This window comes from Kogia breviceps, chromosome 14 (genome assembly GCF_026419965.1).
Source record: "Kogia breviceps isolate mKogBre1 chromosome 14, mKogBre1 haplotype 1, whole genome shotgun sequence".
NCBI classification, from domain to species: Eukaryota; Metazoa; Chordata; class Mammalia; order Artiodactyla; family Physeteridae; genus Kogia; species Kogia breviceps.
This window is the reverse complement of record NC_081323.1, coordinates 59,293,279-59,320,030: the sequence shown is the minus strand read 5'-3', so window position 1 is coordinate 59,320,030 and position 26,752 is coordinate 59,293,279. Positions and strand designations below refer to the sequence as shown.

Sequence of the window (26,752 nt, the reverse complement as noted above, 5' to 3'; positions counted from 1 at the left end):
TAAGCCAGCATTTTAGGAGATGGCTATCATCTCCTCACCATGTGCCAGGATAAAGCTGGGGACTTCTCTTTTTGAAATTAATACAGCCTCACATATTTCGTAAGGAGAGTATTAGAAGCCCAAGTTCACCATCACCACCACCAACATCATCAATAGTGAGAGAGAATTTTTGGAAGAAGATGCAAGCTTCCAGGCCAACAGTCACTAGACATGACTTTAGGAAGATCATAGGACCTATCCTTATTGTCTTCATTTATACAATCAGGGTAACACTGTCCTCAAAGATCAATGGCAAGAGAGCAATGGAAGTTGACTTAACTTGTACAGTCCCATGTATAAGGAGTTTACAGAGGAGGGACCACTGAATATACTTGAAATGGTATAATGAATGCTCTAAAGACAACTGCGTTGTGGAGAAAAAAAATCAGCCTTTGGCTCTTAGAGCAAGACTTCTTCTAAAATTGAGTGCCGAAATTTCCCATTGGGCCAGGAGAACAGGGACCGATTTTGGAATGTTGGACCTGCCACTTGCTCGCTGTGTGGTTTAGATAAATTAACCTCTTTGGTCTCAGTGTCCTCACCTGTGAATAATGAGCTTGCAATTTATGAAGTACCACTGTAAGCCCTTCCCATATATGGTTTTATTCCACATAACAGTATTAAAGGGTAGGTGGTCTTCTCATCCTGAATTATGGATGAGGAGACCGAGGCACAGAGCTTTGGTTTAACCTACCCTTGACTGCAGCTGGCAAGGGACCAAATCAGGATTCAAACTCAGAACACCTGCTTCCAGAGCCCATATTTTAAAAATCTTTATGTGTATTACCAACTTGATAGCGGTATTAAGATAAGTAAATAAGATAGGATTAGGATATTATTAAGATAACTAAATGGGGTAGATAATCCAAGCCTGGTGGGAGCATTAAATAATTAAATGAAATAAGGCACACAAGATTCTTGGTCTTAGTAAGCCCTCAATACATGTAAACTCTACCACTTATTATGATTATTCTTTCATCTTCTTCCTACAAGTCTCCCGAATTGTACTAGTAACTAAAAGTTGGACTAATAACTTAATAGATGTTAGTAGATGTTTCATTTGAAATGTACAGTTGTTTTTGTTGTTGTTTTTGTTTTGTTTTAAACCAAAGACTGATATTTCCATGCTAGGAAAGAGCTAAGCTTAGTTCTGTTTCTTTCTTAAACATCTGTGGTTGGTTCCACCGACTTCTTTGGAAAGATACATGAGGAAGGGGAGCCCCCGAGCCAGGCAGTCAGAGCACCTGCAGGAAGCGCCTGGGTCTACCTGTGGCAACAAGGACAGCCCACTGCTCACCTGGGTGGCCCCAACCCATGCCCCCTGGTGGGCACAAGGGCAGCCCTGTGTGGGCGTGATGACTCCACTCCCCCAGGAAACACACAGAAGCCAAAGGACTCAGAACACAACTCACGTGGACCTTTTCAGACTAAGCTTTTATTTTTTGATATTACAAACCAGTTTTCTTTATTCACAAACCACTGTAAGTGATATAAACACTAATTTCTAAAGACAGATATACACATTTTCTGGGTTTGCAGATTGCGTGAGGTGTGTGTTAAGTCACTATATGCCACACATGATAGTAATCTTTTTTTTTCCATAATTCATAATAGCAATAGTTATTTAGATAAATGAAAACATTCCAAATAAATACCGTTTAAAAAAATCCAAAATGTCTGTTTACACCTCTGACATACAGTTTAAAATGACTTATTGGCCTCTTGGAGGAGTGCCTGACAAAAGATTCTGTAACATCAGTTGGCACCCAGGCGGCTCTAAATGATTTTATTAAAACTACATACAATCATGGGGGAAAGTACAGCTCATCGATGAAAATCAAAACTGCAAATTAATTTTACTTGAACCAACACAGTAAGAATTCTAGGTTTGTGATTCCAAATACAATGCAAATTCTGGATTTTGAAATCTGAGGCAAATGGGAGACATCGCTTGATTCTCCCGAGCCCTCTGTTCCTTCTACCTTGTTCCCCTTTGGGGTCGGATGCGGTAGCATTTTAGTACATCGTTTCCCTTAAAAACATCAACCAGGTACCCACTGTCATGACACCATCTTCCAGGTAGGGGGATAAGAATGTCTCAGGGATGCTCTAAATAAAACACCCTCACGCGCCTCCCCCCCCCAATCAATCTGGTGAAAAGAACATTTTTTTTCTACTTTTGGCCGCTAAGCAGTTTTTTTCCCCCGTTTCTCTCTTTTTGCAAGATCACGGTGATCTGTCTTAGATAGCGAAGCTACAGAAACTCGGTTTTCAAATCTCGTGAAACTTTATTTAATATCCAACCGATCTTACTGCATGCACATAGGATGACAAGAGAAAAGCTGGATCACAAACACTTTTTTTTTTTTTTTAAGTTTTGTTTGGTTTTTGTCTTAAAGCAGAGTTGTTACAGCAGTTTGGCAGGTTCACAGCGGTGAATTGATAGCTTTACTAAAGTGCGTGCCATATGGCCTGCACCGCACACATGGAAATTTTACCTATGGCAGCAAAACTACTGGGGACGACTTGCTGCAGGATTTTTTTTTTTAATTTAAATACAAAAACAGGAAGGTCTGTGACAGACACCCCAACTTAGGTTAACTTTGTAAACAGGACAACATGGAAAGACTTCAAACAGAAGAAGTATACAGACAAACTGCAATTTTTCGGCTGTGTCATTCTGGCCCTGCTTCAGAGGTGGGGGGACTTTGTTCTTTGGGGGATGTTGAGGGTGGACCTACTTTTTTGCTTCCTTCTGACAAGTGTCCTGGGCCTTGGAGACAAAAAAAAAAAACAAACTAAAGATACTGATTTGAGAGAATCCTTGGGGACCAGGAAAAATGGGAGGGCGGGCTCTCACGGACTGAAAAATTGCAGGTTGCTTACACGACACGGTCATGTTTCAAAAAGTACCAAGCGGATGAAAATACCATGATTATCTCTACCCAATGACTGCAATACTTGTAAAATGCTTCTATAAATCCGAATATGATTATCATGTAATTCCATAAAAATTATACGTCTGTCTGTAACAGTTGTTCTACGAGGCTAAAACTAAAGCTTCATAAGACTGTTTCTAGAACTTAACAACGCCACTGCACAGATGTAAATTTTATACATTTTTTTTCACTGGTACAAAGAATTTAAGTTTTTATTACTTTCTTTTTTTTGGAAAAAAAGAAAAAAATAGAAACAGTGCTTTTTATCACCTTTTTATTAATGTTATTTTTTTCCCTCCCATAATATAAAAGTCAGCAATGATATCAATAATTTATTATACTGGAAGAAATATAAAAAGAATGCTTGTGGATGGCCTAACTACCAGTCTTTTGCCTAAATAACTAGCGGCTGGTTAAGAAGCTGAATACCGCCGGGTGGAATGGTTTAAAGGGTGGGTTTGCACAGCTGCATTCAGCTCGGATGCACAAGTGTTATTAGAAGCATCCCCTTAACAACATAACCTTTGGCTTGAACTGACAATGAGTGACTTAGAACCGTTGATATATGGTTGTTGGTGCAGTGTGGGTCGTTTAGATTCATCAGTTACTATTTTCTTTTTTCTTTCAGCCAAACCCCAGTCCCAACCCCCAGGTGCCGCCCACCCTTCCCCTTTCATAAAATAAAATAATGCAGATGCAGAAGAACATGACTCCTGTAGTCACTTACACGCTTCCCAAACAGCTGATAACCCCAGTAGCTTAATATTCAGCATATATAATTCATTTACATGAGATAGCACTCTGGATATGGCCCTACACCAGTTTTTAGTCATAGCTAGCATCTCTCTAGATCAACCACAAAAACTCCTACAGCCAGCAACCAAACTACGGAACCTTCAGAAATGAAAGACCCACAATATTAAAATACACAGAACAAAATATCTGAGGTATAAGATAAAAAATGTACTTTTTTTCCTCTTTTTATTTTATTTTTTTTAGATGCTAAAATGATGCACTACTGCATGTATTGCAATACCCAGGCCTCGGAAAGCTTCCTTTCTCCCCACATTGGAAGGTTTTTATGGTTTTGTCATTTAGTATGGAGCAAAACGGTTGTATCCCCCTCGGTATATACTAGCCTGCAATGAAGAAAGAACGAGACCCACATCATCAGCATGGCTCCTAGTCTTGGCATCAGTCAAGGGTGCAAAAGCATTCTGAAACAAAGCAATTTAAGGGGTGTGTTTTTTACATTTTCCTTTTGTAACACATGGATCATCAAAAAAGACTAATGTGAAAAAATAGACACTCAGAAACAACCAAGATGGAGGCACCCCCTACCCATCCCAGGTCACTCTTAGAGAACTGAAGATAGGGCCAATCCTGACCTCCCCCAATAGCTCCTTATAACGAAAAATCCCTGTAAAACCAAATTCTGTCAGCCAGCCCTGTGAGCTAAAAGGACTCGGGTACAAATGGACCACTGAAGAACTGGGGCTGTGTCTCATTTTGTTGGCTTGTCTGATTCATTAATAATACTATGTTCCGTCTGGAAAAGCTCTAGCTACACTCGAGAAGTCAAATGCAGATGACTTACTGAATGTAGTCATTCAACGCTCCCTTCCAACACATTCCCCAAGTGGACTGGGTGTTGAAGCGGAGCTGACTGAATGCAAAATCAGGATGAAAATGTAAATCAGCTTCTTACTTGACTTGGCTGAACAATCTGTATGGAAGTTGCTCTTGAGAGGGGAGTTGTGCAGATGAATTACTTGATGTCACTAAACTTGTGCAAAATAATAGGTTTCCAAATCATGGCGGAATTTCTACGACCAAGCTCCAGGCAATTGTCTGGCCATGGGTTTAGATGGCTTGGAGGTGGCACTTAACGATTTCCTTTCGCGAAAAGTTTTGGCGATTCAGATGAATGCCTTATGGGGATTTATTTTTAGGAGAAGGACTGATATTCTCGATCCCAAGCAGAAAACTGCATGCCAAAAGCTTCGTAATGATTGCATACGCTCTCACGTGATGGGCACGTCTTACTGTACGTTTTAGTGCATAGAAGTTTGAACAAGTACAGGCAAATTCACCCCCCCCTCACCTCCCAGTGTTGCCCTCCCCCCCCGCCCCTCCCAAAACAAAAACCCAGACCCCCCCCCAAAAAAAAAAAAAAAACCCAAAAGACAACCCCCAAACTGATTCCTTCTAATTCCTTATGTACTAGGCACACACACAAAGTGTGCCCTTCTCTCTATTTTCTTTCCTGGGCGACTATGACTTTAAACATGAATTGTAATAGGGGAGGAGAGGCAGTCAGATTCTCAGCTGCCTGACAGCAGAGGCCTGGAAGTGTGCAGCTTAGCTCCTCTGAAGTCTGTGCTGGGGCTGGAACCTTGGGGCTATGTGAATGAGCAGCAAGGGAGGGAGGAAAAAAAAAGAAAAAAAAAAGTTCTGCATTGACACTGCATTCTGTTAGTGATGGATTTAATTATCAAAATGACTAATTATTTCATTAAGGTAAGTGCTCGGCTAGGTGAGACTTGCAAAATGAGAAATATAATAACTTACATGCACTACATTGCCAAGAAATTAAGACATTTATCAAGTTTACCGGGAGGATTAATGTGGCATTTTAGCTGCTGTTAGCAGGAGACAAATTCAATTAAGGGAAAGTGAGAGGACGTCAGCCGTCAACCCATCCTAAGGTCCCAGCTGTGGGGAGGGATGGGAGGCAGGAAGAAGTGAGGAAGAGGAGGAAATGGTACTCACCATGGCACCAACGCCGTAGGTGGGGGCTGGAGCAAGTGTGTGGTGGTAGGGGTCGGTAGCATAAACTCGTCCGTAACTGAAAGGAAGACAGAGGCGAAGATGAATCCATAATACGCAATTATGAAGTAATAATCACAACCATAAAATACAAAATGCCAAGACAGTGTGGAGGGGCCCTGTTCATCTTGAGAAATAAGAAACATATTCCAATCAGCCCTGTAACATGAGAAAAGTCCGTCTCATACAACACATTCCTTTGTCCATTTAACACCGCTGGTGATAAAGGGGTGGGTGTGTGTTTCTCTCGCACACCCCTTGCTACACCGCTCAGGTAGGTACCTCGAAGATGGAGGGAGGCAGAGGAAACAATTTGAAAGAGTGGTTTTAAGAAAGCCAGTAACCACAAAGGACAAGCTATAATCAAGAGAAATTGTCCTCTTCTCCTAATGCAGCTGTCACCAATCGAGCGAGACAGGGTGGATCAAAAAGAGTGAAGCGACCCAGTCTGTACACTTAGGGTCCAACATCTTAGAACGGGAAAAAGAACAAATGGATTCAAAGAGATGCATCCTTAAAGGATCCGTGGGACCGCCGCCCCACCACTCAAGAATTACAGCCTGATTTGATTTGGGTTCTCTCACCCCAGAACTTCTATCTCATCATCTATAGCCAGGTTCTGGCAAGGGACATGTTTCAAACAATATATTTCTTGATGCCATTTCCTTATCTGAGTTTTTTATTTTCCTCTCTCTCTCTCTCTCTCTCTCTCTCTCTCTCTCTCTCTCTACCATCCTCCTCCCTCCACGTCCCTGACTCCCAGCACAGGTTTTAGGATAAAAATGTAGAAGGGATGGAAGCCTAATGCATTGGATAGCTACAAAGTGTCTGGAACTGAACAGTGCAACAAATCAGAAATTAGGGTTCAGAGAAGTTGAGTCACTTGCTCAAGGTCACAGAGCTAGCCAGAGTCAGAGCTGATCCTTGAATCTCTCAGAGCAACTATCACACCTTTTCCATGGTTCCACGTACCCTTCCTTGAATGGCCTGCCAGATATCTTCTTGGAGAGAGTTTGAACATTGCTCTATTGGTAACGATCAAAGCTGAGATGCAGGTTAGGTTAGGTGAGGGTCCCTGGAAGCAGAGCCCGAAATGGAGATTCTTCTGTACCTGGTTTGTTGAGGGGTGCTTTCAAGAGGAGAGAGTGGCGAGCAGGTCAGAGAAAGGGAAAACGGAGAAGCAAGGACGTATGGGGTCTGAGCCGGAGTTTAGCTTCTACCTGATCCTGAGAATTGCGCCCCAGAGTTGATCCCATCTGGAGGCAAGTGGGTTGGTTTTTTAATGTTCATGTACATTAAGCATTAGCTGTGGGCTTCCCGGAAGGCCAGAGAATAACTTGCTAGTTGAAGTGACTCTTTGTCACTTACCCTCTTTGGCAGAGGGTAAGGCTCTGCAGAAAGAGGCAACTGGGTGCCATTAGCGACCAACATTCACAGCGGCTGGGGGAGGGGTACACCAGCCACTAAACGGGGTAGATGTGGGTTACCAACAGCGGTCAAGTCTTGAACTTTCCTTTAAAGAATGAAGGAACAAGGCAGGAAGAAATCGTTTGCCTGTGCTATCAACCTTGGAGTCTAATTTGCATGAACTTTCTTCTTTTCCTTCCCTATCTTCCCCCACCTGTCTTCAAATCTTCTTTCTCATAGCTGATGGATAAGAATGTACTGGATGGATCTCACACCATGGAGCCTGGGAAGCTGGGAAGAAGCTGGGGGAAGAATCTTCTAACTCTCAGGCTCTGAGTTTGACTCCAGATGGAAAAAAAAAATATGATTATACCAAGTTCTCATTGGATATGGGGAGGGGGAAGGGTGGGCTGTGACGAAGTGAGAGAGTGGCAGGGACATATATACACTATCAAATGTAAATTAGATAGCTAGTGGGAAGCAGCCGCAGAGCACAGGGAGATCACCTCTGTGCTTTGTGACCACCTAGAGGGGTGGGATAGGGAGGGTGGGAGGGAGGGTGATGCAAGAGGGAAGAGATATGGGAACATATGTATATGTATAACTGATTCACTTTGTTGTAAAGGAGAAACTAACACACTATTGTAAAACAATTATACTCCAATAAAGATGTTAAAAAAATAAAATAAAGTACACTATACTGCAAAAAAAAAAAAAAATAGATAACTAATGAGAACCTACTGTACAGCACAGGGAACACTACTCAGTACTCTGTGGTGACCTAAATGAGAAGGAAATCCAAAAAAGAGGGGCCATATGTATACATATAGCTGATTCACTTTGCTGTACAGTATAAAGTAACACAATATTGTAAAGCAAATATACTCCAATAAAAAAATTTTTAATAAAAATATAAAGAAAAGAATGAGGTCAAGAGACAAAAGAAGCAAAGCTAAGAAATTGCATCAGAGAAAGTTATCTTGACAGCTATTGGTCACCTGGATCCAACTGAGCCTGCCTAGATCTATCTCTATACTTCCCAGTTAAATGGACCAATAACTTCCCCAGTCCCTTAAGCCAATTTGATTACAGTTTCCCTTGCTTATAACTGAAAGACTGCTAACTAATCAAGGATCTTTCTGCTACCAGGCAAAGATGAACTTATCAGGACAAGAAAGACCCTACACCCAGGAATTTTCTGAATGTAATGTCCTATTGAAATAACGATAAACCACCTTTTACAGATGAAAAAAAAAAAAAAAAAGTTCTCATTGGACATGTCTTACTCCCAAGTCCTCCTTTTGCTTGTTTCAAAGGTCCCTGAGCTCAAATAATCTACACGAGTCTTTGTCCTGATCCTCAAAAGTAGTGACACGAGTAGATGTTTCTTTTCTGAGATGACGCTCTCCGCGAAACTAACAAATAGTCAACCCCCTCTTGCTTTTCATTCCTCGGGACACCCTTCATGCCTTTGACTCATCAAAAATGGCCTTTCATCAAAGATTCTCCCTGTCTCTGGGAGAAAAAGAAAACAGATGTACGTCCAAGACAGGGTGTGTTAAAACAAGAAGGATGATGACGGTTTTGAAAAAAATCTGTTATTCGTGGAGGTCACTCATGAAACCCGGGCCTCTCTACCCATTATTAGAAGTAGATACGAATAGGGGGGAAAGAACATGATGGATAACTTTGGTGTTGATTTTCATTTCATGAGAAAATAAAGTCTGGCATGGCTCTGGTGAAAAAAAAAAAAACTGTTAATAGGATTTTTTTTATGTACTTTCATCTGGCAAAGCTGGCTGTAGGTACAGGCCGTAAACAGCAAAGGCAAACTAAAAGCGCTTTGGACATTTACTAAGTGAAGCCACGGCATGGTGTTCCTTCAAAACAAGTGTGAAAATGCAAACTCAGAGCAATGATGATTAGTTTTTAAGTTTGGGGACTGGTTTTACTGTGGCAAAACGTCCTCTTTTGGGGAGACAACAGATTGGCAGTCTGAATGTATTCTGTGAAAACGCAGCCCCACTTCTCCTCTTGCATACTTTAATGGTCAATTCTTATCTATCTATAACCCTGGGCCAAGTTTCAATCCCTGTGGAAAACCCAAGGAAGGTAACAGTTTGGCTGTGTTCCCTTCCCAGGCAGAAGAAAAATACAGCAGCACAAAACTAGTCCTTGTAAATGAGCGAGCTCTTTTTTCTCCTCAGGGTGACCTCTACCTTCAGAATCCGATGGTTTTATTATGATTAATAAATTTCATTTCCACAGAGGAAAAGGGACCATGTCAGCTCAAACTGAAAGCAAGGAGGCTTCTTTTCAAATGCTAATTTCTAAACACGCCCTTGTGTGACACTACCGTTTAGACACAAGGTTATTAGGGAAGATGTGGACTTGAGCTCTACTCTTACAGCAGGTATGCCAGGCACGTCAGCGACCTCCTATCCTCAGAGCTGGCTCAGCACAGCCCAAAGAAAGAGTGGCAATTCCCAGGGACCTCAATGGGAAAGACGGGTAATGTCATAAGACCGCCATGTTATGACTAACCCGCGCCTGTGGTCACCCTCCACACCTCCCATCCCTGGCCAAAGGGGACAATGGTGCAATCGGGTCATGATGCTCTCTGTGGCCGCACATCCCATCCATCAGAAATTACGGATGAAATCTGAAACATGTCCACTTCGCTCCACTCACACTACCAACACCCTGACATAAGCCACGGGTATTTCATCAGAACCAATTCAAACACAGGCTTGAATCTTGTCTCCTTGGTCCTACTCTTGCTTCTTCAATCCACCAGCCATTTAAATCTAAATCTATCTGTCAAGGCTACAATAATCAAGACAGTATGGTACTGGCACAAAAACAGATATACAGATCAATGGAACAGGATAGAAAGCCCAGAGATAAACCCACACACATATGGTCACCTTATCTTTGATAAAAGAGGGAAGGCTATACAGTGGAGAAAAGACAGCCTCTTCAATAAATGGTGCTGGGAAAACTGGACAGCTACATGTAAAAGTATGAAATTAGAACACTCCCTAACACCACACACAAAAATAAACTCAAAATGGGTTAAAGACCTAAATGTAAGGCCAGACACTATCAAACTCTTAGAGGAAAACATAGGCAGAACACTCTATGACATAAATCACAGCAAGATGCTTTTTGACCCACCTCCTAGATAAATGGAAATAAAAACAAAAATAAACAAATGGGACCTAATGAAACTTAAAAGCTTTTGCACAGCAAAGGATACCATAAACAAGACCAAAAGACAACCCTCAGAATGGGAGAAAATATTTGCAAATGAAGCAACTGACAAAGGATTAATCTCCAAAATTTACAAGCAGCTTATGCAGCTCAATAACAAAAAAACAAACAACCCAATCCAAAAATGGGCAGAAGAACTATATAGACATTTCTCCAAAGAAGATATACAGATTGCTAACAAACACATGAAAGAATGCTCAACCTCATTAATCATTAGAGAAATGCAAATCAAAACTACAATGAGATATCATCTCACACTGGTCAGATTGGCCATCATCAAAAACTCTAGAAACAATAAATGCTGGAGAGGGTGTGGAGAAAAGGGAACCCTCTTGCACTGCTGGTGGGAATGTAAATTGATACAGCCACTATGGAGAACAGTATGGAGGTTCCTTAAAAAACTACAAATAGAACTACCATACGACCCAGCAATCCCACTACTGGGAATATACCCTGAGAAAACCGTAATTCAAAAAGAGTCATGTACCACAATGTTCATTGCAGCTCTATCTACGATAGCCAGGACATGGAAGCAACCTAAGTGTCCAACGACAGATGAATGGATAAAGAAGATGTGGCACATATATACAATGGAATATTACTCAGCCATAAAAAGAAATGAAACTGAGTTATTTGTAATGAGGTGGATAGACCTGGAGTCTGTCATACAGAGTGAAGTAAGTCAGAGGGAGAAAAACAAATACCGTATGCTAACACATATATATGGACTCTAAGAAAAAAAAATGTGTCATGAAGAGATGAGTGATAGGACGGAAATAAAACACAGACCTACTAGAGCATGGACTTGAGGATATGGGGAGGGGGAAGGGTAAGATGTGACGAAGTGAGAGAGTGGCAGGGACATATATACACTATCAAATGTAAATTAGATAGCTAGTGGGAAGCTGCCGCATAGCACAGGGAGATCAGCTCAGTGCTTTGTGACCACCTAGAGGGGTGGGATGGGGAGGGTGGGAGGGAGGGTGATGCAAGAGGGAAGAGATGTGGGAACATGTGTATATGTATGACTGATTCACTTTGTTGTAAAGCAGACTAACACACCATTGTAAAACAGTTATACTCCAATAAAGATGTTTAAAAATAATAATAAATAAATCTATCTGTCTATCTATCTGTCTTTCCCTATCTATCTATCATCTATCATCTATATCTATCTTTCCATCTATCTAATATAAATCTATATAAATCTAATCATATCTAATTCCCTGGCTTAAAATCCTTCAATGGCTGTCCATCGATCCTAGAATAAAATCCAAACTTTCATGAGCTGCCCCTGCCCCGCTCTCAATCCCATTTTACTCCCCCTACCCCTCGCCCACTGTGCTCCAGACGCCCTGGCCCCATCAATACTCCTGGAATGCGTGCAGATTCACTCTCCTTAGGACCCTGGCCCGTGCCCATCTCCCATCTGAACTAAGTCCTTTCTCCCTTATGTCTCAGCTCAATGTCAGCTCCCCAGCGCTGCCTGCCTCCCTGATGGCTCTTTCTGAAACAAACATGCCTTCCAACCCCATCCCCATCCTTCATGTGATGGAGCAAATCTCCATTCATTTTGTTTCCATACCTCTCTACCTGATGACGTACCTGTCCTCCTCTGGAATGCCAGCCCCTCGGGGGCTGGAGCCGAGTCTATTTTGTTCCCCCTTTTCTCCCCAGTGTCTAGCACAGCATTGGCCACGGGGCAGGTGAACAAGGGATCAAGCCAATGCCACGTGTTCAGTGAGGGCAGCAAGACGGAGGAGTAAAGAGAGAAGAGAGGCCCAGGGAGACCCCTGTATCCATTATAATGATTCTGTCGGTAGCAAAGATTCTTGCAGCTATTCTTTCTGAAGATTCTAGGTCAGTGCTCCCAGAGACAGTCAAAACCCTTCAAGACGCTCAGAAGAAAAGTTTCTTGAGACTCAAAATACACAGTGTGTCATTTCACATCACCCCTGAGAGTTCACAAAACAGAGGCCAGGGCTTCCCTGGTGGCGCAGTGGTTGAGAGTCCGCCTGTCGATGCAGGGGACACGGGTTCGTGCCCCGGTCTGGGAGGATCCCACATGCCGCCGAGCGGCTGGGCCCGTGAGCCATGGCCGCTGAGCCTGCGCGTCCGGAGCCTGTGCCCCGCAACGGGAGAGGCCCCAACAGTGAGAGGCCCGCGTCCCGCAAAAAAAAAAAAAAACAGAGGCCAAGTTGCCATAAAGTTCATCAAAGGGAAAGAACAAACAAAGGAATAAAAGAGAACTGCTTTGCTGGCTAGTTCACCGCAGCTTGCGGCCATCATGAACACTCATGTTTTTTTGACCTTAGCGATAAGTTAAAACCAGGAGGCCAGCCTGCCCTGCAGAGGACAAAGGCTTGGGGCCAGAAGATCCAGGTTCAAGTTCTGCCTTTGCAATGTCCTTGCTCAATGATGCAGGGAAATCTCTCTGAGCCTCATTTTCCTTGTTTGTAAAATGGTTTTGTTCTGTCTGAGCTCTGCCTAATTCACAGATAAAGTGCATGAAAGGAAACCAGATACATTTTAAAGCCATCTACAGATAGTGGAGATTATGACACAAGGGTTCTTATATAGAATTGCACAAGCTAACCTTTCACTCCTGCCCAGACTTTTGGTCTGCAGAGGCAACCGAAAGATCCTATTCTAATAGGATCACGTGTAGTTCTAGCAATCAACTCACAGATGCTTTTGGAGTCAAGATCTATCTCATTTATGAGTTACAGATGTAGTTGCAATTGCTATATTTGAACTTGAGGTTATGCTGGAGTCAGATGAATAAGTGAGCTGCCTGTTGGATGGGAAACATGAGCCCGTGTTTGTTAAAGTGCTTTGTCAACTCTACTGAGAAATGTAAATACTACTTATTATTAACATCTTCTAAAACTAGCTGGATGTGAAAGAAATATGATAGGGCCATGTTGGTACCCTACCCCAGGGTTTTAACAATCAAGTGATTTTCTTATAGGGACGTCGGAAGAACACTGTAATTAACTTCACTCCATAGAGTTCACTCTATATATTTTAATTCAGAGTCTTTATGCCCCTGGGACCTTTTATTCTTACTTTAGCATCACCTCCCCATGCCTCCTGTCCCACAGATAGCTGGAGGGAATCCCTGTGAGGCAGAAAGATGAATAAAATAGGCTCAGTCCTCAGATGAGGTTCCCAGTGTGGTGTAGGTCTCCTAGACAGCCTCAATGCAGCACAAAGGTGCAAAGGTTCGCGTCCCCACCACAAGGGGAAACGCTACCGAGTATGCATTCAAAACAGGATACCTCACTAGGGCTCAGAATGCACCCTTCCAGTCTCTGCAATGCCACTGGGGCCACAGTGCCCTCCTAATAATATCTAAGATAGAGTCTGGAAGGTGTTTGGGAATTTCACTCCACACGCCTCCCACACACTGTACAAACAGGGTCCTACACCATGGCCCTATGGTTCTCACAGTCTGCTATTTGGAGAGCGATGGTTTAGCTAGGAAATGCTACCCTTTCCTCTCCTGTGGTCATGACCTCAGCTGCTCATTTACTCTTAGTGAAGGCACTCACTAAGGAATATTCCTCTATCACTACAGTAGCTTTCTCTGAGTCTAATCTAGGCAATGGCTTATACAACTGTAGACCACGGGGGTGACCAGGCTTTAGTCTAAAAGCTTCCCAAGATATATTAGTCAGAGGGATGGAAACAGTCCCATAACTCAAAACCTCTAAGAAAGACAGGGTAGAAATAGAAGAAATTCTCCATGATGAACCGCAGGGAGTTACCCCAACCCGACTCTGACATTTCTGAATTCTCCTGCTGCTTGCTTCCTTAGCTTGGATTTGAAATGATTATCTTTGTAAATCACCTTTTTCAGTCTCATGATTCTTCTCCTCAGAAGTAGGAGGGAAAGCCTCTTCTGGGCTCTTTGGCTTCTAGATGGGAAGCCACAGAGTTTGCTGTTGTACACGGATGCCTGTCCCGCATCTGAACCATGTGGATATAAGTAGGCATGGCATATATATCCAAAAGCTGTACAAGCTATGAGAAGCAGATCATATCCATGACAAATCAGATGGCACCATCCTTGCTATGCCTTCTCAATACAATTCACAACCTCTTCCCTTTATGAATGCAAACAGCACAGGTTTGAGGTAAGAACCCTTATTCTGGATTCATTGGAGCAGAGTACCAGCCTCTGTCTGGGAGTCGAGAGGACACAATAAGTCCTGCTGTTGGTTACACAGTTCCTGCACTCCAGAATGTCTCCAACAAAAGACCCATGGCCACGCTCTCTTTAATGCCAAGGCCAAGGCCACCCTCCTTTTAGAACGTCTGTTTCACCTTCTATGTGTCCTGACTACAGCTCTACCAAAATCTCCCATCATGCTTTGAAATCAACATGACACCCCAGCTGCGGTTTAATCCCTGGGGGACCACAATGAACATTCTGTGTTTGTATCCCCGGTGAGATCTCCAGGACGCTTGCAGAGAAGCAAGGCTGCAGAGCAGCTAAGAATTCCTCAGGGTCAGAATTCCTAGAATCAAATTCTGCTTGTGCACTTGCCCTGCTGTAACCTCAGAATGTTTCTCTCCTCTCTGAGCCAGTTTCTCTGTCCATGAATGGAGATAATGATGGTGCAGACTGGCTGTATAAGGCTGTAGTGAGGTTGAAATGAGGGTTGAGGGTCACCAGTTACTCAGAACCCAAACAAGCATCAGTTATTGATGTTGTTAAGATTATTGAGAGGATTGCAGCTCCTGCCCTCTCTCTATTCTATGTGAGGTCCCTCCAGTAAAGCCCCTGGGATATATGTGTCAGAACTACCCCCAAACTGAGTGGTCCTTTTGAAGCCCTGTGTACCAGCACCTCCATGTCCCATGTAAGCAGATCAAAGATTTTAAGAGGTTAACTAACAGGATGAGAAGGAGATAGATTCTGGGCCCTGTACCCCAGGGATGTCCTTCTAGAGCACACCCCCCCCACACACACACACACAGTCAGAGGCAAAATTAAAACATAAAGTCAAGACATACTACCAATGTCCAGGTTACCTGTCACAATATTTTAATTCCAGGTGGTCTCTAAGAGACCAGTTCTTGGGGCACACACACTCTTTCAATATTCATTTGAGCAAAATGAATGAAAACATGGCTCTGGAACGTTACCGTCCATAGAAATATAACAAGAGCCACAAACGCGAGCCACAGAGGACACTGTAAGTTTCCTAGTAGCCACATTAAAAAAAAAAAAAGTAAAAAGAAAACAGGTGCCATTAATTATTTTATATTTTAATTTGACCCGACAGATTAAAAACAGTATCATTTCAACGTGTCATCAACAGAAAGATGATGAGTAAAAATACCTTACACTCGTGTTTGTACTAGGTTTTTGAAATCTAGTGTGTACCTGGGCCAGCCACATTCCAAGGGCTCCATGGCCACATGGTAATCGGCCACCATGTTGCAGAGTAGGACTCCAGAAAAACCTACTGAATGTTCTCCACACCCACTGAAAGACAGAAGATTCCTGATTGATCAGCTCCATGTTTCCTAGAGTGTGAGCTGAGGCCTACTCTATTAGAATGGCCTGGGGGGAACTCGTAAGAATGCAGATTGTCAGGCTCCCTCTCCAGATCTAGGAATCAGAATGTCTGGGGCAGGCAGAGGGGAGGATGGAGTGGATTCAGCATTTGTTTTTGTTTTTTTTTTCAGTTTCAATATTTTTTATTGAAGTATAGTTGATTTACAATGTTGTATTTATTTTTGCTGTACAGCAAAGTGATTCAGTTACCTATTATATATATATATATATATATATTTGTTTTTAAATATTCTTTTTTTATATTCTTTCCCATTATGGTTTATCATAGGATATTGAATAGTGTTCTCTGTGCTGCACAGTAGGACCTTGTTGTTTATGCATTTGTAATAAATTCTGCAGGTGGTCGTTACCCACTCTGACATGTGATAACCACTATTCTATATTTTTAAAAAATTCTGCCCTGATTAGCCCTCCCTTACTCAGGCTAATTCAGAGCTCTCTGGATATCTTTAACGTTCATAAGTAAACTGACAAAGACATTTCATTTTTAGAAAGTATAATTATTGCATGTAACAAGCTTTGAACTATGCCTAGTGCACAGTAAGAGCTCAATAAATGCTATGATTATTTTTACTAAGTTCCTTTGCCTATATGTTCCCTTATCACTCTGTGCTTCCCCTATTAGAACACACATCAATCACATTTTATTGGAAACACACCAATTAACTACCAATGGATTTGCTGCATGACAACTTTGCCGAATAATCAAATCACCGAAATGGAAGGGAGACCATTAGATGAAATTTGCTGAAGGATCAATGAGAGGAATGGCCAATTTGGAAATTTCGTCTGACTATTATCTGAAGTCTTAGTACGACTGTATGGGTGTGCAAGTGTGTGCGTGTGCAGGTTGGGGGGGATAAAGAGATGGAGGGGGCTGGTGACACCCCCCCACTGTGCCCCTGAACTTGCCAAACAATGCCTCTAATAAAAGTGTATAGCAACCCATCTTATGGGGACTGGTTTCAACAGCATTTGCAGATGTGTTTCCATGGCCCAGGCTTCTGTATCCAGTAGTCATAAGGGACTGGGAGTCTCTCTGCAGGCTGGCTTCCCATCGCCACGATGGTACCTGCCATGGTGGAAGGGTGAGACTGGCTGCTGGACGGAGACCCAGCCTCACCTGCCCCCCAGAGACACACAAATGTACACACGCTCCCTTGGGCCAGGGGCAGCGCCAGAACAATGAAGTCAAAGTGTCTGGTCGTTTTCAGGGCATGGGTTATCTGTTGATTTTTCGCCACTGATTTTCAGCAAAGGAGGGAATTTTGGAGAATAGCACTAGAACACCCTTGGCTTGTGTGACCCTCTGTCTCCCTGGATATGCAGAATTCTCCCTTCACCACTCTGTTCTGCCCCCAGACCCAGGCCCAGAATGTCAAGTGCTCAGCACACACGAGCTGCATGAAGGAGACGGGCCAAGTCAAACAAACTCCTACTGGAACAACTGTTTAGAGAATCGTTTAGTTCCCTTGGGGTCCCTCCAGATTTTAACAATGATGCCCACTCCCCAACTCACAAATACTAGGTTTCCAGGAGCAATAAGATAGCACAGCCGAAGAATGCAGGAGAATTCCATCTGGAGGCGAAGGTCATTGTTCCAAGGTCAAGATGAAAGGAGTAATTGGGGGCAGTGTGGTCTCAGGGAAAAAGCAGTGGGACCAGATAGACTCCTGTGTGACCATGGCCAAGTTACCAAATCTCTCTGGGCCTGAGCGTTTTGTTCTTTTCTAATTTGCAAAGCAAGGATGATAGTAACCTCCACCTCACTGAGCTACTGTCATACATTATATAAGCATGTATGTATACATACATACATACATATATACATACATGCATGTGTATATATGTATATACTGTATATAATTTATCATACTTGTAAGTACACAGAATTTGCTCAATAAATGACAGCAAGTTATGACTACGCCCTGGGGAATTCAGTAAAGCCCATATGAGGGACAGTTACTGCAGGGATGAAAGGCTTGCTTTCCCTGCTAACGAAAAGCCTTAGCTCTCCAGGGAAATGACCAATACACCCTGGGAACAAGACAGATGGTATGGCCATTTAACACAAACTGGTCCTTGCGAGTTTCTAATCGGCCAGCATATCCTGTGTGTTCTCTTGTCAAAATACAGCCAAGGAACCACTTCTCAGCTCATCTACAGCCATTGTCCTAACCCAGGCCACTGTAACACCTCCCTGGGCTGCCCCAAGGGACTCCCTTTCTTCTGCTCTTGCCATATTGAAATCCACAAAGCAGTCCAACTCATCATTAAAAAAAGTAAGTCAAACCACAGCCGACCCTCCAAAGCCTTCCTATCACACTTAAAATCTCAAATGGTATGGTGTTACCTAATGAAACTTAAAAGCTTTTGCACAGCAAAGGAAACCATAAACAAGACCAAAGACAACCCTCAGAATGGGAGAAAATAGTTGCAAGTGAAGCAACTGACAAAGGATTAATCTCCAAAATATACAAGCAGCTCATGCAGCTCAATAACAAAAAAACAAACAACCCAATCCAAAAATGGGCAGAAGACCTAAATAGACATTTCTCCAAAGAAGATATACAGATTGCCAACAAACACATGAAAGAATGCTCAACATCATTAATCATTAGAGAAATGCAAATCACAACTACAATGAGGTATCATCTCACGCTGGTCAGAATGGCCATCATCAAAAACTCTAGAAACAATAAATGCTGGAGAGGGTGTGGAGAAAAGGGAACCCTCTTGCACTGCTGGTGGGAATGTAAACTGATACAGCCAGTGTGGAGAACAGTATGGAGGTTCCTTAAAAAACTACAAATAGAACTACCATACGACCCAGCAATCCCACTACTGGGAATATACCCTGAGAAAACCATGATTTAAAAAGAGTCATGTACCAAAATGTTCATTGCAGCTCTATTTACAATAACCAGGACATGGAAGCAACCTAAGTGTCCGTCAACAGATGAATGGATAAAGAAGATGTGGCACATATATACAATGGAATATTACTCAGCCATAAAAAGAAACGAAATTGAGTTATTTGTAGTGAGGTGGATGGACCTGGAGTCTGTCATACAGAGTGAAGTAAGTCAGAAGAAGAAAAACAAATACTGTATGCTAACACATATATATGGAATCTAAAAAAAAAAAATGTCATGAAGTGACTAGGGGTAGGATGGGAATAAAACACAGACCTACTAGAGCATGGACTTGAGGATATGGGGAGGGGGAAGGGTAAGCTGGGACAAAGTGAGAGAGTGGCATGAACATATATACACTACCAAATGTAAAATAGATAGCTAGTGGGAAGCAGCCACATAGCACAGGGAGATCAGCTCAGTGCTTTGTGACCACCTAGAGTGGTGGGATAGGGAGGGTGGGAGGGAGGGAGAAGACACAAGAGGGAAGAGATATGGGAACATATGTATATGTATAACTGATTCACTTTGTTGTAAAGCAGAAACTAACACACCATGGTAAAGCAATTATACTCCAATAAGGATGTTTAAAAAAAAAATCTCAAATGGTTTCTGTAGCCTCCAAGTTCTAATTTGTTTGGACCCCTGGCTATCTTCCTGGTATTATCTCTAAAATCCTCCCTTTTACTCACATGCTCTGGGCACACTGTGCCTGAACACCTTAAGCATACCTCAACCACAGGGCATTTGCACTTGCTGCTGCTTCAGCCTGAAATGCTTTCAATTCCACAATTACTCACCTGGCTCACACCCTGGCTTGATTCATATCCCGGCTCAAGTGTCACCCTCTCAGAGAGGCCACCTCTGATCAATGAATATAAAAGTAGCATTGCAACTTACTTTCTACCCCCACCCTTGCTTTTTGATTCATTATAGCGATTGTATAACTTTACATGCAAGTATATTATATGCTCATGTATGTTTGGGGTCTGGTCTGCACTAGGATGGAGGCTTTTTGAAGGATGGAGGCTCTTTGAAGGAAGGGCTTCTCTTAACTTATTTAATGCTATGTCCCCAAAGCCTAGAATAGTTGCTGATACACGGTGATGACCCAAAACATATGAATTAACTGAAATGAAATTCCAGCTGTTCTATCAAAATAAGTCATGTGCTTTTCAACCTCCACTCTTGTACAAGACCCACATTCTACTCCAACTACAATCCCTAGCCAGTACTGGAAAAGCTCCAGTGAATCACAGCAGCAGGGAGACCTCGGGTCGAAGAGAAGGGAAAATCATCTCGCCCTTTTCACCATCTCCTGCAGAATCCAACTCATCAAAGTTTCTTGATGTTACAGAATGAGAAGCCTTTGGTGTGTTCAAGGTGAATGAGACAGCCACATAAACACGTCTTTCAGGAAAGAAAATCAGAATGAAACAACCAATATTGCAGTTGGAGCCACTGACAACGAAAACACATTCCCTCGTAAATACAGTCTCATAAACCACACATGCTAGTGAGACGTGTTTCTTCTATGTGACTAGCAAAGCAGAATCGACGTGTTGGCATCTACAAAAGACCCAAGTAAAAATAATCACTTTTCCTTTGGGAACTGAAAGAAAAATTCTTCAGGGCTTCCATTGCTCCTATTTGATGATTTGTATCTCACCACCTCTGCCCCAAGCCACAGACAAAACTGTCCGGCCATCTCTGCCCTCATAGACAGCTGTATAAGAATAACGCTTCTTTATAAGAATTTCAGGTATCAAATCCATCAAGCCCTCCAAACAGACTTTAAGCATCTTGTTGATCTCTTTTTCTCATTTCCATTGAGATAAGTTGCCTTTTTGGGTCAAATACTGAAATCCAGGAGACACCAGGGTTCAATTAGACCCACCCTAAGGAGTGCTGTGTATACTGGAGCCCAGCTCCAGACAGCTGGGCTGTTTAGGGTGTGGGTGCCCTGGGTTTTTTCCAGCATGTGGGAAATAAGAAAGACTTCACTGAAACCATGAGTCACAACCTTTGTTGACTGCGCAGTTCTGACTTTTCATTTTCATTCTATGAGGGGGGTGGTCTGGCTGGAGGTAATTCACAATTGATTGATATGGGTGTCTCCTTTTTCATGCTTGATTTGAAATTCAGAGTTCAAATTGAACCTTATGAAGCATACAACATATTATTAATATGGCCATCAAAGCAACAGGGATATCTCTCTCAATTTGAAATCTGATCAATAGCAATTCATTAAGAATTTACAGAGCAGCCATCCTAAATTAGACAAGGTAGGTGAAAACACTCTCTCGACTCAGGCAAACTTTCATTGTCTGCAGCCTCTTTTCGAAATGTTGTGTGTGGATCACTTGCTTATTACAAGGCAGGGTTTGTTAAGTCACGGGGCAAAATCAATATCTACCTCTTAGGCGGTAACTTCGCAATGTTTGATCTATGATGTCAAAATAGAACCTAAGACACACTGGAACATGCATACAGATTAACAGGGAAGACAGAGGCTCTGGACCACCAGTATAGCCACAAAGGATGTTCATTAACATTTTCAACCAACCTTCTTCCCCACCCTGATTTCCCCTTTAGTTGCATGCTTCATTCTCTATAGCTTCTTCAAACATTAAATGTCGCGTATCCCAGGAAGGTTCCCCTGCCACCCCCAGCAAAGCAACCCCCCATCCTCTACTGTTAGGCATTAGTAAATGCACCACCTCTCACAAGGAGAAACAGATACGTGAGGCTAAAGGCTGGACGGAAAACAGCCGAGTTTTCAAGAAAGGAGTAGGTTGGTGCTTAAAAATATGAGCATGCATACCTCAGGCACTCCCACGGGAAGACTGTAACCCATTAAAAATATTGAGTCCGACCATCAGTGAAACAGAACAGAGAGGGCTGGGGACGTGTTCCTAGTTCTCCATGCTTCCCTGATCTCTCTCTTTTTCTCCAAAGACTGTAAGCAGGGGGTGAAGCGTTAGCAAACACGCCTTTGTTCACCGCGCGCCATTGATCACATGTGCTTGGTAACAGATGAATGTCTTATGTGTCAGGCTCCGTTTAATGTATGTTTTTGAAGGTCATGGCACACTCAATGACATGAGAATGAGCTGTCATATCCTCCCTTGTAGACTAAAAGCAACACATTGGTAAGATCTCCTAGACATTGTTTTGGTCAGAGTTTAGGCTTCAAAGCAAAAAAAAAAAAAAAAAAAATGTGTCGTTAGTTAAGGCACTCACCTATCTTGACAATTAATCAAGTAATTCCATGCTAATGGAAGTCCAAACATAACTGTTCTGAACCACATCAAAGCAAAAAGACAGGTGTTATTTTGATGGACACATCATGCAACTGTGCAATTTCCATTGGCCAATGCCCTGATTGCAAAAACAGAAGACTCTGTCTCTCTCATGTCCTGCTACTTGTAGTATGTTTTAAAAGAAAGAACTAGAGGATCTTTAACTAATGGAATAAAGATCCCCTTCTTATAAGACAGAGATAATTATATTCCCCAACGCCTCCAGCTTTACAGATTCGTTCTTTGAGGGCCTATAATATATACCAGTCATTCCATAAAGATCCCAAATAATCACATAGAAATCTGTGTGAACCCAGTCATAATACGTCCAAAAACATAGAAGTCCCATGACTGTGTCTCTAAATCTCTCCTGTCTAGTATTTCACCATTAGATTATACCATAAGATTTTATTGCGGCTTCATTCAATACAGTGTTACTTTTCTGGATCATGTATTATTAAAACTGGAAATAAAATATCCAAGTTAGCAAAATGCCTACTGTCTTTTTAGACAGCAGAGCCGAAAAGCTCCGGCTATACTCCAAAGATATGACTTTCTTTCTTTTTTTTTTTTTTTTAAACTAAACTTTCTAGCGTGACCGACTGCAGCATGTGAAAGAAAAAAAAAAAAAAAAAAAGGATACTGGGACTTGGATGGATGCATCAAGAAGTAGCAATGTTTGTTACCTGCAGAGGTGTTACAAGAAATTTCATCTGCTGCAACGAAGACGAACTGATTTCTGGAAGAGAAGATAAAATTCACAATACTGCTCGCTCAGGGGGAAATGCTCTCTCTGCCAATTGGTTCGATGTATTCAGATGAGGGGGAGGGAAGGGTGCTGCGTTTGGATGTTGCAAGGAAATGTGCTGCTCTCTCTTGGACCTAGAGAGTTTAGGAAGATCATGAAACAGGCATGCGGGGAACCCTTCAACAAAATCATGATGATGTCAGAACATGGACCATGTATAAGCTGTTACACTGAAATATTAATTATGTGTTGCTAAAATGTCATCATGCCAGGGTACGTTTCTAAGGCTAGGGCATTTCAAACTGAGCTGCTATGGATTTCTAATGCTCAAAGGAGACTACACTAAAAAAAAAAAAAGGAACAAAATTAGACTATCTATTAGAAAAAGAGTATACTGCAACTAGCTAGGAAAATCATAAAATTCCAAACTCTATTATTATAGTATAATATCCAAAAAAATTTTTTAAAGGAAAGAAAAAGCAATGTTGTCATTTCTGAAGAGTATGTTAAATGGTGTCATGTTATGGATAATAATTTCCTCACCAAATGAGGCTTGCTACATAAAGAAGGTAAGAGAACTCATCAATTGAAATAAGCCTTGTCTTGCCAAATTATTTTTAACGATGTGGTATTAAAAAGAAAATAGAAATGGAAAATGCTGTTTCACTTTGATTTAGTAAATCCAGAAAGATGACAAAACTCTCTTAAGATGTTTCCAACTGTACCATTTCCACAATGTAATGTGTTCTAATTCAGGGGTACTGTCTGTTTCTCTAGAAATAAGAACGTCTGTGTCAGGCAGATTACAAAAATGTCCCAATGAGACTGGCTAGGCTCTTAAATGCCTCAGAAGCAGGAGTATTGAGGCTTCTAATTCTCATTTGTTAGATTTTACTGTGCATATAGGAATCATCTGGAACCCAGGTAAATGCATTTTTGCATTTTGGTTTGATTGGTCTTGTTCCAACATTTCAAAAAGTATCTAGTGATTAAGCATCCCTTAAAACATCTTAAGAAAGTTTTACTATTGTAAGAGGCACACCCTGGAATACAAATAGAGCTACCATTTGAAAACTCACTAGAATTCAACATTCAGCTAAAGATTCTCATCATTGCCACACCAATGAAATCTAAACAAAATTATGCATGGTCTAAGGAGAGCATTTTTTATGTTTCTCGTCCACATAACAAAAGTCATAACTAAGTTCATTCATCACCTCTCTTAAAACAATGAAAGTTAGTTAGTGTTGCTGGATGTTGGCTATCTTTTTGGGCCCCATCGTTATCTGGCATCAACTTTTCAAGGTTTGAGGAGAAGTAAAATTAGTATCCCTGAAAATGAAGATGTTTGGGTTGAGTATCTGTTTTGACTTGCTCACCTAAGACTGACTCTAAGACACGGACAGCTCAAATTACATGTATGATATTGTCCTGTGGACCAAACAAGTACTTTGGAAGGACCTCTGTTTCTAGCACGATCAAAAGGAGAACTTACCATAACCAAGAACGGTGAGCTGGTTTATCTAAGGGGCAAGCTCTTTGGAATAGCCATTCGCTTATCTACGAGGCGGGCCTCATTCGTGAGGTGGCCTGATCCCATCCATACTCGCTAACCCTAAATGCACTTCTCCCTTGAGTCTCTCTTCTGCATTTTCCCTAAGAAACTGTCCAGCGTGCTAGACTCGGGGAAAGCCATGGAAGACAACCAACACAGATTAAAAAACGGTGATTGGATGAAGAGGGAAAACTTGTAAAAATGCAGCCTACAAGTATGATTATAAAGCCATGAGACCCTTTTCTTTAATTGTACCAGATTTTTAGAAACTATGATGGCTGTCCTTCATAGCACTCTTCTTTTTGACAAGATATACTTAATCTTTAAAAAAAATGCTACACTTTCTCCATTTCCTTCTTGTTTTTGTAATCTATATATTTGGACTTTTTTTAGTGTCCTTGATTCCTGGGCAAATTTCTAAACAAAGGGGATTACTCCCATTGATGACTCACTGTCTTCAAAAGAGTTGGCTCAGATTACCTCCAACTATCAAATCGTCTACGTCAAAGTTTAGAGAGTTACCACCAACATTTTAAAGAATATGCCATGGGCTCTGCAGCAGTGCCAAAAAAAGGAGTATAAACATATTTGTAAAAAAGTAGTAATCCATTGGACGTATCAATTCTGTACTGACTATTTTTTAATCCACACAGGCAATCCCACTACAGCCAAGGAAGGTTACCCTAACGTCTTAGAAAAGTGCATTCCTATAAAGCTCATTAATTCCATGGAGTAAGCCTGTGTGATCACCCCTCCCTCTAAACTACCCTTTCATCAGTTGATTATAAGTACAATTAACAGGAAATGCCTGGCAAATAAGAGCCTGGTAAGAGATACCCCACATGTCAGGCCAACAGAGGAATTTGGGTAGAATAAGGGGCAGGTTTCATTGTGGTGCCTATGTCTCCTCTGTTAGGACACTTTTATATACAATTCTGTTTCTCTCCACTTGAAACTGAAGATAAACCATGTTTTTTAGTCTGCCCATAAAATGATATGACCCTCTGGGTGAAATTATTTACCCCAAATGACCAGAGAGAGGTATGATCAACGAGATTAATGACCTCGCAGAGAAGTCTGCTGTTCCCAAATTGTCAGGAAAACGTAATGATCAGAGCAACCCAGGTGTGCTCTGGACAGGGGGGTCACCTCTCAAGAGGGGAAAGGAGCCTGGCACAGGGCCTGTCTCCTTTTGCTAATCCTAGTCTGCTCTCCACTGTCAACCCAGGCCTGAGGACTTCACTTCAAATGCAGTTGGACTTTATTTTCAGCAAACTGGTTTGTGCAGTAGTTGTTGATGATTAAGTCTGGCTGAGTCATTCTCAACCTTGGCCGGACAGGGTCAACAGCTGGTGTGCTTCTAAAATTCCTAGTGACCAGTTAAATGGGCAGCTCTGTAAGTGGGTCTCAGGCATCAGTAGTTTCTAAAGACCTCCAGGTGACTGTATAATGCAGCCAACGCTGAGAAGCGCTTGTCTAGCCAAATGGTTCTCACCTTGGCTGTCCCTAGATTCATAGGGAGAGGTTAAAAGCAATAAAGCCGAGCCCTACTCCTGTGGGTCCTGGCATAATTGTTCTGGGACTGGATCTGGAAAGAGGTAGCTTAGGAAATGCTCGGCAGGTGCATCTTATATCAGCCACAGCCGGGAAGCACTTGGGGATGGTACAAATGCAGAGTGGAAAGGGGGTTGGATCACCAAATCTCTTGCAGATGTTGCTTCTTTTGCAGCTTCCATTTTGCCACCCACCATGTTGGCCTCTAAGACAACCTAGCCGTGTGGTTGCTGAGGATGCCCAGGAATGGTTACTTCTAGTTTCTGAAGACCTTCTAAAAGAATGGGCTTTAAACCTCATTTCTGCAGAAGCTGGTGAAAAGTGGCCATAATATCATGCTCTCTGTTTTTGCTTCCTCCCCTGTTCATCTTCTTTCACTGTCTCCAATGGATATACTCCAGTTCATCTAGGCAGGGTCTTCCCATTTTTTCCTAGTGAGTCTGCATCTAATTCTCTTTACCATTTTTTTTTCACCTAGAATTCCTCTCTATTTTTGACCTCTCCCTCTACTCCAGAACTTCTCAAACTTCCCTGAAGACAATTATCTACAATGTTTGTTTAAAATATAGATGCCTGGGTTTCAACCCTGACCACCTGCATC

The 26,752-nt window shown here is 42.1% G+C and overlaps 1 protein-coding gene across 50 annotated transcripts in view; it reads right to left on the bottom strand.

Annotated features, from left to right (window-relative positions):
- Positions 1 to 1,454: 1,454 nt before the first annotated feature.
- RBFOX1 (RNA binding fox-1 homolog 1) overlaps positions 1,455 to 26,752 on the bottom strand; it is a 2,224,270-nt gene continuing 2,198,972 nt past the window's right edge. For 17 of the 50 annotated variants that reach the window (XM_067013729.1, XM_067013728.1, XM_067013732.1 and 14 more), the window contains 3 exons: positions 22,981 to 23,033; positions 5,751 to 5,826; positions 1,455 to 5,380 (listed from right to left, as the gene is read on the bottom strand). In XM_067013729.1, coding sequence (XP_066869830.1) covers positions 5,233 to 5,380; positions 5,751 to 5,826; positions 22,981 to 23,033 — 277 coding nt within the window. In that variant the 3' untranslated portion in view covers positions 1,455 to 5,232. The remainder of the gene's footprint in view (positions 5,381 to 5,750; positions 5,827 to 22,980; positions 23,034 to 26,752) is intronic. The other 33 variants (XM_067013731.1, XM_067013730.1, XM_067013739.1 and 30 more) reach the window with 4 other exon arrangements.